General features: G+C 33.8%; 1 protein-coding gene and 1 non-coding gene across 2 annotated transcripts; one reads left to right on the top strand and one right to left on the bottom strand.

Moving 5' to 3' along the window:
- Positions 1–662: 662 nt before the first annotated feature.
- On the bottom strand, positions 663–8,789 carry LOC129270012 (large ribosomal subunit protein mL62-like). The gene is made up of 6 exons (XM_054907443.2): positions 8,285–8,789; positions 5,647–5,695; positions 3,664–3,723; positions 2,780–2,862; positions 2,164–2,333; positions 663–1,171 (listed from the first exon to the last, which is right to left on the bottom strand). The coding sequence occupies exons 1-6, from the start codon at positions 8,453–8,455 to the stop codon at positions 1,084–1,086; spliced, it is 621 nt and encodes a 206-aa protein (XP_054763418.2). The 5' UTR covers positions 8,456–8,789; the 3' UTR covers positions 663–1,083.
- Positions 8,699–8,780, top strand: TRNAL-AAG (transfer RNA leucine (anticodon AAG)). Its single transcript has one exon. It is a non-coding gene; the product is annotated as a tRNA-Leu (tRNA).
- Positions 8,790–12,687: the final 3,898 nt, after the last annotated feature.

Consider the following 12,687-nt stretch of genomic DNA (forward strand, 5'->3'; position numbering starts at 1 on the left):
TTTAAAATTTATCAATATTTTGTGATAACAGTTATGTGCGCATCGTCATGAATATTCATTAGGTGGGCTGATGTCACATCCCCACTTCCCTTTTTCTTATATTATTACATGAAATCATGTTTCATTTTTTCATACATGTGTAAATGATGTGCCTCCATTAAGATGAGTTGCGGCAATAAATAACTAATGTACTTAATCACTTGTCAATCCAATTGTTTTAGTTCTTGGTAGAAAATTTTTGAATAAACCTTATTTCATATAATAAAATACAAAAGAACAAGTAAGGGAATGACATCATCAGCCCACCTAATGAACATTCATAAAGACATGCCCAGAACCGTTTCACCAAAATATGCAAACCTTTAAAATTCAATAATTTCGTTATTTGTTATCCAATTTTGATCAAATTTTCAGCATTTTGCTTTGTGTGTGTCTTTTTCCTCTTTTTCTAAATTTTTGGATAACCACAATTTCATTTATATTTAGGGGTATAGATCACTTTGGGAGGGATAATTTGGGTGAAAAAAGCATGTAGATTTGATCACTAAAAACATTTTGTTTTGTGGCAGTTATTGTATATACTAAAATGTAGTTGAATGCCTTCCCTTCCCAGCTGCATAAAACAAGTGAGATGAACAAAGTATACCAGCAGAACCACATCTAGGATTTTTCAAATGTTTCATTACTTTTACTTATATTTATAAACAGAAAAAAAATCTCCTTTATAGAAATATGAATTTCTATCCTTCCAACCCCCCCCCCCAAAAAAAAATAATGCAATGGTAATAATGAAATTAAATATAATCCCTTTATGAATGCTCTGTTGCACAACTGATGTTGACATCCTGGTATCGATTTCATGCAATGTCATCTGGTGTTCTCTCTGGCTCATATTAACAATGCTTGTTGCTGACACAGGCTGAGCAATCCACCTTGCTAAAAATCACATTCCAGGCTATCTTCTGTGCATTTGATATACAGTGTATATCTACGTCCCTGCACATACATTTTCTTCTGAAAGTGGCCTCCTTCAATGTCAAATGAGTCAATATATTTTCCATAAAATTTTTTTTTTTTCGTTGCTCAATCATCAAAGGAAACCTGTCGTTCATGCTTGGTCGCCGAGTATGCCTTTTTCACTCTTAATCTCTCTCTGTTTGCAGATTCCACTCTAGAATGATATAAAAGGTAGACAACAGAAATTCCAATTATATTTTATATAAGAAATGTCTTTCAGTGAAAATCCTACTGGACATCATTTTGCTTAAAATCCTCCCATTTCATAAGTCATAAACAAGCAATTTTTTTTTTCCTGGGGCTACTTTTTCACAACTTTCTGTCTACATGTTGCTCTGTAACATTGGATAAGCATTAAAATTGAGATGAATGGGGGTTACAAGGGCCCCTTCTCGAAGTTTCCAGGGCTCTCATGAGCATTTTGAGGGCCCCCAAGCCCCCATTCAAGTTTTACCCTGGTCACAAAACAATGAGTGATGTAGAAATGCTGAAGAGAATTCCTGTTAAAAGGTGCAGCATTGGCTTTGGTTTAACTGTAAAATACTGTTATTTTAGAACATAAATATGATTCTTTTCTTTCTTTCAATTGCATAATATAAAGATCAGAAAATGAAACATAAGAAACTCCATGAAATTCTTGATTTCAATGATATATTTCTCAAATTTTTCTGACTGTATTAATACCACTTCATGTGCTGTTCAAAAATTATGACCGAATTTACACAAGAACTGTGACCCTTTCTTGGGTGCTAAATCAGATTTTCAGTATTTTGATACCCATAAGCTTCAGAATATCTTTGTAGATTAAAATTCTCATTGTAAAGAGGCATCTGAGTGAAAGTCAGTAAGTCATCCACGTTTCAATCTGGTTTAGTCCTACACTACGAGGGTTGCTGGATTCACCTCAAGAAGTCACCCTCACCTCTACTCTCCTCCACTACTTGCTCCTTCAATATATTTAAAGTTTCAATTCAATATATTTCAAAATTTTGATAGGGTTATAGAAATGCATTCCAATTACGTGAAAAACAGAAAATGTGGGGTATTTTATCCAGTACAAAGAAAGGTTTACTGTTCATGCATTAGGTATCTGTACAGCTTAATGAAACAATCCCCATGCGGACTTTCCCTTCTTTACTCTTTTACCTTAATCTTCTTACAGCCTTGTCCTTTTCACTTGGTTCCTTAGGTTTGCGCTCTGCCTCTGCAACCATATCTCTGATCTTTTGAAGACAATCACTGAAGTTTCTGATCTGTGACCTCGTTCGTTCAGACACCAATACCATCTCCCCTCTGCTATTTATTTTATTCTTTTGCTAAATTGGGACAAACACAAGAGAAAATATAGTGCTCTGTATTTACATTGTGAAAATCCTATGCTGATAGTGAACTGTTATACTAACAATTTTTTACAACAGAAAAAGCTGTTCTCCTTGGACATTTTTATCTGCATTATTCAGCATCCCCCTTTCCATTAAAAAAGGGGGAAAATACTCAGTACCCATATGTCCTAGGAAAAAAAAACACTTTACAGACTAAGAAGTTACACTTTCCTTCCAATCAAACCTTACTTCAAACCAAATACATTTTTTATTAATAACTTCTCTCCTCTTCCCTCCAACTCTTCCCCTTCAAGTAGCTCCCCGCCCAAAACAAATCACATATACTCCCTAATCCACACACACACACACAATTCTCCCCCCCCCCATCCCCATCCTGCCAAATACACCTTATCATGGTACATTAAAACATGAACAATTACCTGAACTTGGAGTTTATCTCTAACATTCTGAGGTAACCATTCTGCTGTAGCAACATGAAACCTGACATCCACCTTCGTTTCCACTATATCAAATGAAATATCTTGCATCAGTATGTATCCTTCTCATTAACTTGGACTATACAAGAATATTAGGCTACTATTATATTAGTCTGCATTTAAAGTTACATCATTTCCAAATCAATTCAATGGTTCTATGCTTCAACATTTTATTGTCAATTTCAGGGTGCAATTCACAGATTTTGAAATCTGTCTTTCACCTTCATCTTCACACTGTTAGACCTTTATAAACTTTGCAAGTTTCAGTATTCAAAATAAAAGCAGTAATTTCATATTGATGACACTTCTTAGATCATTTTTAAACATGTCATTAATTAAATAACAATAAATTATTAAATATGTTTTAACATATATATAAATCATGATTTTCATTTAGTTCCATGGGTCATAAAAGAAACATTCAACATGAATAATTCAATTCAATTAGGATTTTGAAGAGGCTTCCTTTTAAAACAAGCAAATTGTATCCCAATTCCCATGAAAAAATAAATAAATTAAAAAAGCAGTTTAACTTTCATCAAATCAAAGGAGATCCTAAGATTTTTATCTCTCAATGGATAAAATGGTAATTTTTATCCTTTCGTAGGATTTCCCGTTCCATATTCTTTTCAATATCTAGATTTTTTTCTAATGAAAATTCAATCTAAAAAAATAACCTTACATTAGATGTGGGCAAGTGTCTTAAAATAGTAAACTGGTGATCACAATACTTCATTTATTGAAAGAAAAATAATTATCATAATGTTCTTTCACATGGCATACTTCTGTCAGCTCAAGGAGGGATATGTTAGAAAACCATGTATTACCTTTATTTACATTTTGACCCCCTGCTCCACCACTTCTGCTGTACTTCACCATCAACTTATCTGAAATGAAAAATAATAATCAATTAAATACTCATTATTCTTCTCCAGATTGGTAATTGCTTTGCATTCACTTTCAAATTCTAAAGAAATATATTTTTTAAATCCTGAAAACCCAATAGGAGCATGCATACATTTGACAAGTGTGTGCTTGAATACAATAAAAACATTTTAAATAAAATGCTTACCATCATGATAAATTGATAATGTAGATTCATTCCATTATTTTAATGTTTTGTGTGGATGGAAAAACATTAGTTGGGCAAAAATATAGGGGCCCCATTACATAAAAGATACCATTATGGTAACTTTGCCATTCAATGGTAACTACCATAGTAACACTGATCAATAGTCAATAAACATCAAGGATTCCATGCAAGTTACTATTGCACAGCAAAGTTACCATAATGGTAATTGTTATACAAAGGGGCACTGATGCAGCCATCTAAAAAAAAACAAAAAAACAATAGAATATGATGGCACCTATTTAAAAACAAATAACCTGAGTGGGAAATATGAAATGTTGCCTTACTTGGCCTTATCCACAAAGTGACACCCCCAAAAAATAAATATATAAATTATAAATAATAATAATAAAATAATAATGATAAATAATAATAATAATTAAATATAATACAATAAATATTATTATAATAAGAAAAAGAATAAGTAAATTAATATTTTAATAATAATAAATAAATAAAATAAAATAGTAAACAAAATAATGGATATAACATTAACAATAAAAATTATAATTATAACTAGCACAACCCTAAAAAAACAAAAAACATCCTAACTACATCAGAAGAAAGAGAAGTAAAAAAATGCATATTCTGTGCACATTTTAAAGCAACATGATCTCTCAATCATTTAAGCTTAAGTTTCAATGAAAATATCTGTGAAATATGAATTTTTTATTTCTATTAATTATTTATCACATACATTTTAATGAAAATAATCATTGTAATCCTTGAATTGACTACAATTATTATCATACACACAATGAAAAGTGTGTAAAATTGTGCCGTGTAACGTCAGTTACCGTGAAAATGCCCATTATATGAATGCATTGGAAACCTCGAAATCACTTTTCACATCGAAATTCACAAATTTTTAACTTGCAACTTAAAAAAAGAGTTGATTTGAATAAAAAGAGAAAAGTCCAACATGCATAACACTGAAAATTTCATCAAAATCGGATGTAAAATAAGAAAGTAATGACCTTTTTAAGTTTCACTTGATTTCACGTATAGAAACGGTTATATGCACATCCCAGTTGGTATGCAAATGAGGGAACTGATGATGTCACCCACTCACTGTTTCTTTTGTTTTATTATAAGAAACATGAAATATTCTAATTTCTTCTTCATTGTTTTATGAAAAAAGTTTGATTTTCTCAATGAGCATGTGGAATTACCATTGTTTAACATTTTATGGTTCAGTCAATTTGGTCCTTATCTGTGAAAATTGAAATATAGTGTAATTCAAATAATTAAAAAAAAATAGAGACATTATTGATTCTCTCATTTGCATGTGACTAAAGTGATCCTGTGTAAAATAAGCAAAAACAAAAATGTCATAACTTTCACATTTTACATCAAATTTTGATATTTTCAGCATCATGCTTGTCTGATTTTTCTCCATTGATTCATATCAACATTTTTCTGAGGTGGACTGGACCTTTAAACATTTCATATGTATATGAGTATCTAAAGGAAAGTGTAGCATTGAAAATGTGGCCAATTTGAGAATAAAAGCTAATTATGTAGGCCTGCTTCAAATAATCCATGTTACCAAATACATGCAAGATAAAGGGGTGTTAAAAGAATGATTGAATAACTGTCTAAAATTACTGTAATTTTCAGAGGTATTCTAATTGAGATCAATATGTTCAAGAAGCTTCATATCGGTCATAACTATACTTACCAACTGGAATTTGTCCACTGAACTTTAACCCAGAATTCTGATCTGTGGTCTGAATAGAATGAAACAGATTGTAAACTATATAAAATTCTGATAGTGACATAATCTGACTAGTTAGGAATACATAATAAACACTAAAATTTTATATTTTGCAATGTATAGCGTGGTACCCTAAGCTAAAGGTTAAAATGTGTAGACTCAATTTCAGGGTTTCATGAGGCAAACCCCCATCAAAATATAATCTGAGTGCCCCCCCCATGTCTCTTCGCATACACCTTCTGCACAATTCTAAGAAAAGACAAGTAACGACCACATACCTTACGCCTGCAATTCATAGAGATATTCATCTAGAGCTATAAAAAATTGTGATTTTTGAAATTACTTATTACAGACATTACATGTGAAGGTCTCAAAATTCAACTTTCCTCATTCCCATCCTCCAACCTCCTCAATCCTTTTATCATTTCTACTTCTTCCTCCTCCTCCTCCTCCTCCCCTTCCAGTTCCAATATTTGTTCCTTCCTCTACTCCTTAATTTTTTCGTCATCTTCCTCGATCCTTCTCTATCTCTTCTATCTATTATACTATTAATTTGCTGAAGATCTATGTCTGGACAGATTGTTTGTCCATGTAAAATATTACTTTCAGGAACTTTGTAATCAATAAGTTATAATTTGTTTGAAAAATAAACATGTCTAGATCTAGGTCTAGTTATGACTGTTGGGGAAAACCCATCAAATAGATAAATCACAATAATTTTTCTCCCTTATCACTCTTCCACTCTCAATTACAATTAAAATTGCACTTGCATCAGCTTCGATCCATTACTTATCTTGCCAATAACTACAGTACATGTATAACCAAACATGATTATTCTAGAATATGAATTATTCTTAAACCTGTTATGTCTGGCTTAACTTTGTCTTTGATCATCTACAGTATGATGGTGGTCCCCAAGTCTGCACAACTTACCATTTTAGTTAAGATTTAACATGAATTTCTTTTTATTTCACAAAATCTTTCAGTAATTATGTTCGTTATATTATGAGTAAGTGTACCAAATATATCATAAAGATTTTAAGTATAGGATTTTCTTGGAAAAAACCTCAGGCATTCATTTTCAGATTGAAAAAAAAATGGTACCCCATGTCTGCGCACTTTGCACACGATTCGGGTATTTTGATGAGAAAGGTTGCATTTTGAGGCCGTCACATGAAATGCCCAAAATTCATTATTTTTCCACCATTTTGAGTTGGATAAATTTTTTAGTGAATATCTGTGTTGCATCACTTGCATGTGTAAAGTTAGTGTTCGTTGCGTATCTTTTACTAGAAATAGAATCGCACAGATATGCGTGTGCGCAGACAAGGGGGAGTGGGGGACTGCACAGACTTGGGAGTTGGGGGAACTTGCCATGTAGACCAAAAGCTTCGGTCTCTGTTATGTTGGTTGTTCCGCTGAACTCCGTTGGCTCCACTCACCAAATACAGAGACCGAAGTTCTAGCACTATCAGTAGAGGCGCACGGCCAATATTGGAGACTGTCTCCAATGTGGGAGATTATCTCCAATATCAGAGACTTTTGTAAAGAATTTGGGTATCCAATTTCAGAGACAGTCTCCAGTTTTGGAGTCCAGTTTCCTTTGTTTACATTTGCTGCAAAAGGATTACCTTGGCGGCAAATAAAAATGTGATAAGCAGATTCCTCATGAAAAATTACCCCTTTTCACCATCTACTTTAAAAATTCACCGTCTACTTTTATTTTGATAAGGAATTTTGTTGTCAATCACACTCAAAACAAATGGGCTTCTGACCTCAGTGAGACAAAATTTTGGGTGGAAAAATCATACTTTTGTTGGTGTTGTTTCTTTTGTCCTTTTGCAAAGCAAGTCTCCAATGTGGGAGATTGTCTCCCCTATTGGAGAGAGTCTCCCATATTGGCCGTGCGCCTCTACTGACTATCTGTACAGGGGACTCAATGGCCATATGTTTATGTATTAAGTTCGGATAAAACAGGGAAGTGAGGTTGCGCGACAGCCGAAGTAAGTGACTGTTTTTTCCTCATCTAAGTTTATTTTTCCCCGTTTTGGTGCATTTTAGGCCAAAACAAAATAATAATCTTTATTTTGGTAGTTCTTTTTATATATTTTTATGAAATAAAAGACAAAATCGATGAGCCCCGTCGGGGGGAATTTGCATTGTTAACCCCCTAATGGTGGCTGCATGAGGAGAAATTTTTTTTTTTTAAAGTTAAAAAAACTCCTCGAAACAGACGGCTGCCAGCTGTCTACTTGCCATACAAATACTACCAGTCACAATTCTCTGACTACCTGTTTACCCGTTTCACCAGAGAACAATATATTTGGTCCACTGAATCTATTCATTGTTCTCTGGTGAAACAGGTAAACAGGTAGTCAAAGAATTGTACCCAGTTGTTGTAATTGTATGTCCGGACAGGTTTTGTGTCTGGACACTCAATTTTAGAAATATCAATAAAAAGTCATTTGGAAAAATTTTCAAGCGAAGTCTCATCAATTTTTAGTACAAATTATTAGGAAATAAAATTAGAAAACAAAATAGAAGATAAGATGATAACAACAATTGAATTCATATTTTTAGTGTAATCCAACTTGTTGTGTACCTCATGTGCTTTGCTCGTTGAAATTGTAAAATCTTGCTCGCTGTGTGGATACAGTTTGTTCAAACTGTAATTGCTCTGGAAATGTCCAGCATTCAGACGATTTGGTGTCACGCAGAGATTCCTCCGATGTACAAAAAGGCAAAAAGCACGTCTCATCATCATACTCGACATTTGACAGTTGTCAGGAATAGGAAGAATTAGATAATTCAGCTACATACGGCGATACGCATACATGGGACTGTAGTGTAATATTGCGCATGCAAATTATTAGACTGCCGTAATCGCAGCCTGGCTTCAGCTTTGAGCACAGCAATGCACAGTGATGCATGCACAGTAGTAGCAATGTTACGAGCACTCCTGTCGTTGTGATGTTACGTGTATTATATATCATGCTATCATACGTCAGGATATGAAGGTAGCGTGGCCGAGCGGTCTAAGGCGCTGGTTTAAGGCACCAGTCATTTCGATGGCGTGGGTTCGAATCCCACCGCTGCCACATCTTTTTATTTTTTTAAAGGAGAATGAAACTCTTGGAGCAAGTTAGCTTTTGTGAAAGCAGAAAAATCAAAGAATAAGATCAACAAAAGTTTGAGTAAAATAGGACTAGCAATAGAAGAGTTATCAACATTTGAATGTCGAGATCACTAATGCTATGGAGATCCTCCTTTTGGCAAAGCGACCAAGATCTATGATGTCACAGATGAACAACTCTCCCCTTTTGGACACTGAAAATATACCCCAAAACATCTCTTTTTGCTCATTCTAATCATATGACAAAATTATTCATCAATGATATAATGTTGTGAAACCTCTGTACTTGTCCTCTCATAAAGAGAACACCTCACCTTGTGATAGACTCTATAAAAGTGAGAATATAAGTGAAATAAGTACTAAAGTAATGAGGGAGTTGTACGTGTGTGACATCACAGATCTTGGTCGCATTGCCAATTGGAGGATCTACATGGCATTATAGTGTAGTATGTTTCACGGTACACCATGTATCTTTCTTGGGCATATGTTGGTACACCATGTATCTTTCTTGGGCATATGTTGGTCCTGAAAAGGACCAACATATGCCCAAGAAAGATACATGGTGTACCGTGAAACCTACTACACTATTCTTCTTCGCCATGGAAACCTTCAGAAATTACTACATGGCATTAGTGATCTCAATATTCAAATGCTCATAACTTTCTTATTCTTCATTCAATCTTCCTCAAATTTTCAACAATATGTTTCTTTGATTTTTCTCTTTGATATGGATTCAGCTGGTTTCAAGGGTTTCATTCTCCTTTAAGTTACCTCCTTATATTTCAAAGCTGGAAAAGTAAAAGAAAATTCTAACTTTAGTAAGTAAAATGATGATGACCCAGCTGGACTGACGTTAGGGACAAACAACATTTTTAATTCACTGTAAATGAATTGGTCCATGGTAAAAAGTAGCAAATTAACTCATAAGTTTTGGTGGCCGTCTTCGATACAGTTTTAATGAAGCTAGCTTGAAATTTATCTACCAATCAAATTTTCGTCTTATTTTTTACTCTGCTGGTGTAGTGTACGATTCTAGTAATAAAGGATGTGTTACCCAATTGCAAAAGTTGCAAAACACAGCTGGAAGAATAATACTTTGGATATATCCATTCAAACATAAAATCATATCGTATATATTCACCAAATCCTAAACTGGAAATCTTTGGAATGTCATCGACAAAAATGTATAAACTCCATGATTTTCAAAATCATTCATGATCTCAGTGCCCCTTACTTAAAATATTCTTTCAATACTATTTATCACAACTATTCATTGCTCTCAATTGGAAACTTATATCTTTACCTAAGCCACGTCGTCGAATGTTTTCATCACTGGCGGATGGAGCCTCGCAATTTAATTATTTATCTCCTTCTAGTATAAAATCATCTTCTAATTATAACAAATTCATTATAGGACACTTTATGACATATTTCCTTTTAAACCAAAGTTCAAAAAATATAATTTGGGGGTACTTTTGGGGTGGGTGGGTACGTTATAGGTACTCGGTTTCTACAGTAGGGTGGGGTTGCTGTTCTTTCTCCCTTATACAAATTTGTTAATGAATTTATTTTTGTAATATGAATTTTATCTTTTTTGTTTGATATAGCTGGACCCCTCGGCAGAACAAATGTGCTGTAATGGCTCAGCTGAGTAGAGCGATCTATCCAATGTTATTTTATCACGTATTATGTTGTAATTTTATTGTTTTTATATTGGTAAATAAACTAAAATCAATTCAGACTTTGCAAATCTTTAATCTGCTTGCCTACGTACCCGCCCAACAATGCCCCCCCCCCCTTCACTAATACTTTTTCCAAAGAGCCAAATACAAATATATATTCTTTGTGTTATCATTTTGAAAATAACATTGATAACGATAATTTGGAAAAATAAACCACATTACACTGCGTAGGCCTAAGCCTTGTATGCACACTGATGGGAACTGAACTCCGATATAGATCAAGAAAAGGATACATTCGATCGTCATACCAATTTTAAACTGAGCTAGCATTATTTTGAGACGGCCATTTTTGATAATGTGCTTTGGAGCCGCGGAACGGGGAACTGGTGGACCAGATTCAGGACAAACACGTAAAAATTACAATCTAATTGTGATTTTCTACAATTGTCAGCCCCCCCCCCCCCCCGCCGCTCCACACACAAACACTTTCAAAACCGTTCCGCCCCTGCAGTGAGTGATAGAAAAATAATATTACTTCTTAAATATTTTCTAATTCCATCATGTCTAGTCTACTGTGATATAATTTTTTTCTTGTCCTGAATGGGCATAAATCATCACAGTGCTTTTTTTTTATGAAAGTGTGTACATAAATCGGAAATCGGTTAAAATTCATCGTCAATATTATTGAAACTCTGATAATGGACATTATTCATTCCACTTTTTTATTCAAGAGTCTGTCCAATATTAAGGAAAAAAATATGTTCTCCTTTAGAGCCCCTCTTTATACTCAGCATATACTAGTATATTAACAAAAATGCACTCCTATAATAACTTGTAAATCTAATACAGATGAAATGATCAGCTGGGTGCAGTTTTCTATTTCAGCCATTTTGATTAATTCAGTTAACACATAGCTCCATGATTTAACAGAGGGAGCAGTTGCAAACCATTGTTTATCAATGTAATAATTTCAATTAGTTCGTTTTATGGTGTACATGACCATACACTGTGTAAAAATATTTTGTGAGTGTGTATGTTTTCAAATATTATTTTATTCGCTTGAAAGTTCTAGTGACATCAACATTATGACAATATATTGTTAACTGAAGAATTATAACTTCATAATACGCACCAAGATAATAATCAATTATTGATGTTTGGTGAAACCCCCCCCCCCCCCACACACACACACACACACCCAATAAGATATACAGATGAACTTTTCTTCTTTAATTAATTTCCAGTTTTGTAATCAATGAGTCCATAATCAAACAATAATAATGATAAACTGAATCTGGTGTGAGATGGTGAAATACAAGTTTAGGTGCCACCTTAGAACACTATTTGTTTAATCATGACCTCAGTAAATAAACATAAATAAGCGATATAACTCGCTCAAAGTCTGATTCTGAGTGGTAGTACACTATGGACCCACTCTTGAGATGGGTACATGGACGCAAAGATGAATAATACGAAAACTCTTCGAAATTATGTGAACATGGTTAATCTTTAACTTGCAATTTGTGTTTGGTTCCCACTGAAGGGTGACTCCTGGTACGCGGTTTGTCTGTTAATGTTTAAAGCAATCAAAATTTCTGAATCACCTGAACTTTGGACTGTGGTGACAATCTTTATACAAGTGGGGGCTCTAGGGTATTTTGGTAGGGGCCGGTAGTGGAGGGGGCAACACCTTCTAAATGTGACATATTTTTATCAATTACTCAAAAAGGGTGTCATAAAATTACACGAATAAAGCCTCTTTCATTAATACTCTTTTTTCTTCTTTTATTTTTCTTCCTCCTTTTTTCCTTCCCCTATTCTTTCTTTATTTTTTTTATCAAACTGACTATCAAGCGCTCGCCCACCCTGCCCCATGCTTTTGAGCCATCCTTGTTTTTTAGCCGCTGAAGCAATATATGTCCCGGACGTCTCGTAGGTTGCAAAGTCAATCACAAATGAATGACTTTGGCATTTCATGGTTTTTGTTACTTCAGTCTAGAGTAACTTATTTGGGATGAAAACTAACATGTTTCAGAGTGCTATATTAAAAAAAAAGAGTTTTCATAAACACTGTAAAAACGCTGTTAAAAATATTTAGCACGTTGTTAGCTTTGTTTTAACTTTTAAACATTTGTTTAACTTTCTAAACAATTTGTTTAAACCTTTGTACAACTTGTTAAAAATTTAGGC

The sequence above is a fragment of the Lytechinus pictus genome, chromosome 10 (assembly GCF_037042905.1).
Source record: "Lytechinus pictus isolate F3 Inbred chromosome 10, Lp3.0, whole genome shotgun sequence".
In the NCBI taxonomy this organism is placed as follows: Eukaryota; Metazoa; Echinodermata; class Echinoidea; order Temnopleuroida; family Toxopneustidae; genus Lytechinus; species Lytechinus pictus.

Excerpts from the sequence above, each read along its gene's own strand:
- LOC129270012 (XM_054907443.2), bottom strand. The coding sequence starts at position 8,455 with ATGTCGAGTATGATGATGAGACGTGCTTTTTGCCTTTTTGTACATCGG. Across the intron at positions 3,724-5,646 it reads CAGTGGACAAATTCCAGTTG|ATAAGTTGATGGTGAAGTAC; the intron begins GTAAGTATAGTT and ends TTTTCATTTCAG. Across the intron at positions 1,172-2,163 it reads AAGGCTGTAAGAAGATTAAG|AGTGGAATCTGCAAACAGAG; the intron begins GTAAAAGAGTAA and ends ATATCATTCTAG.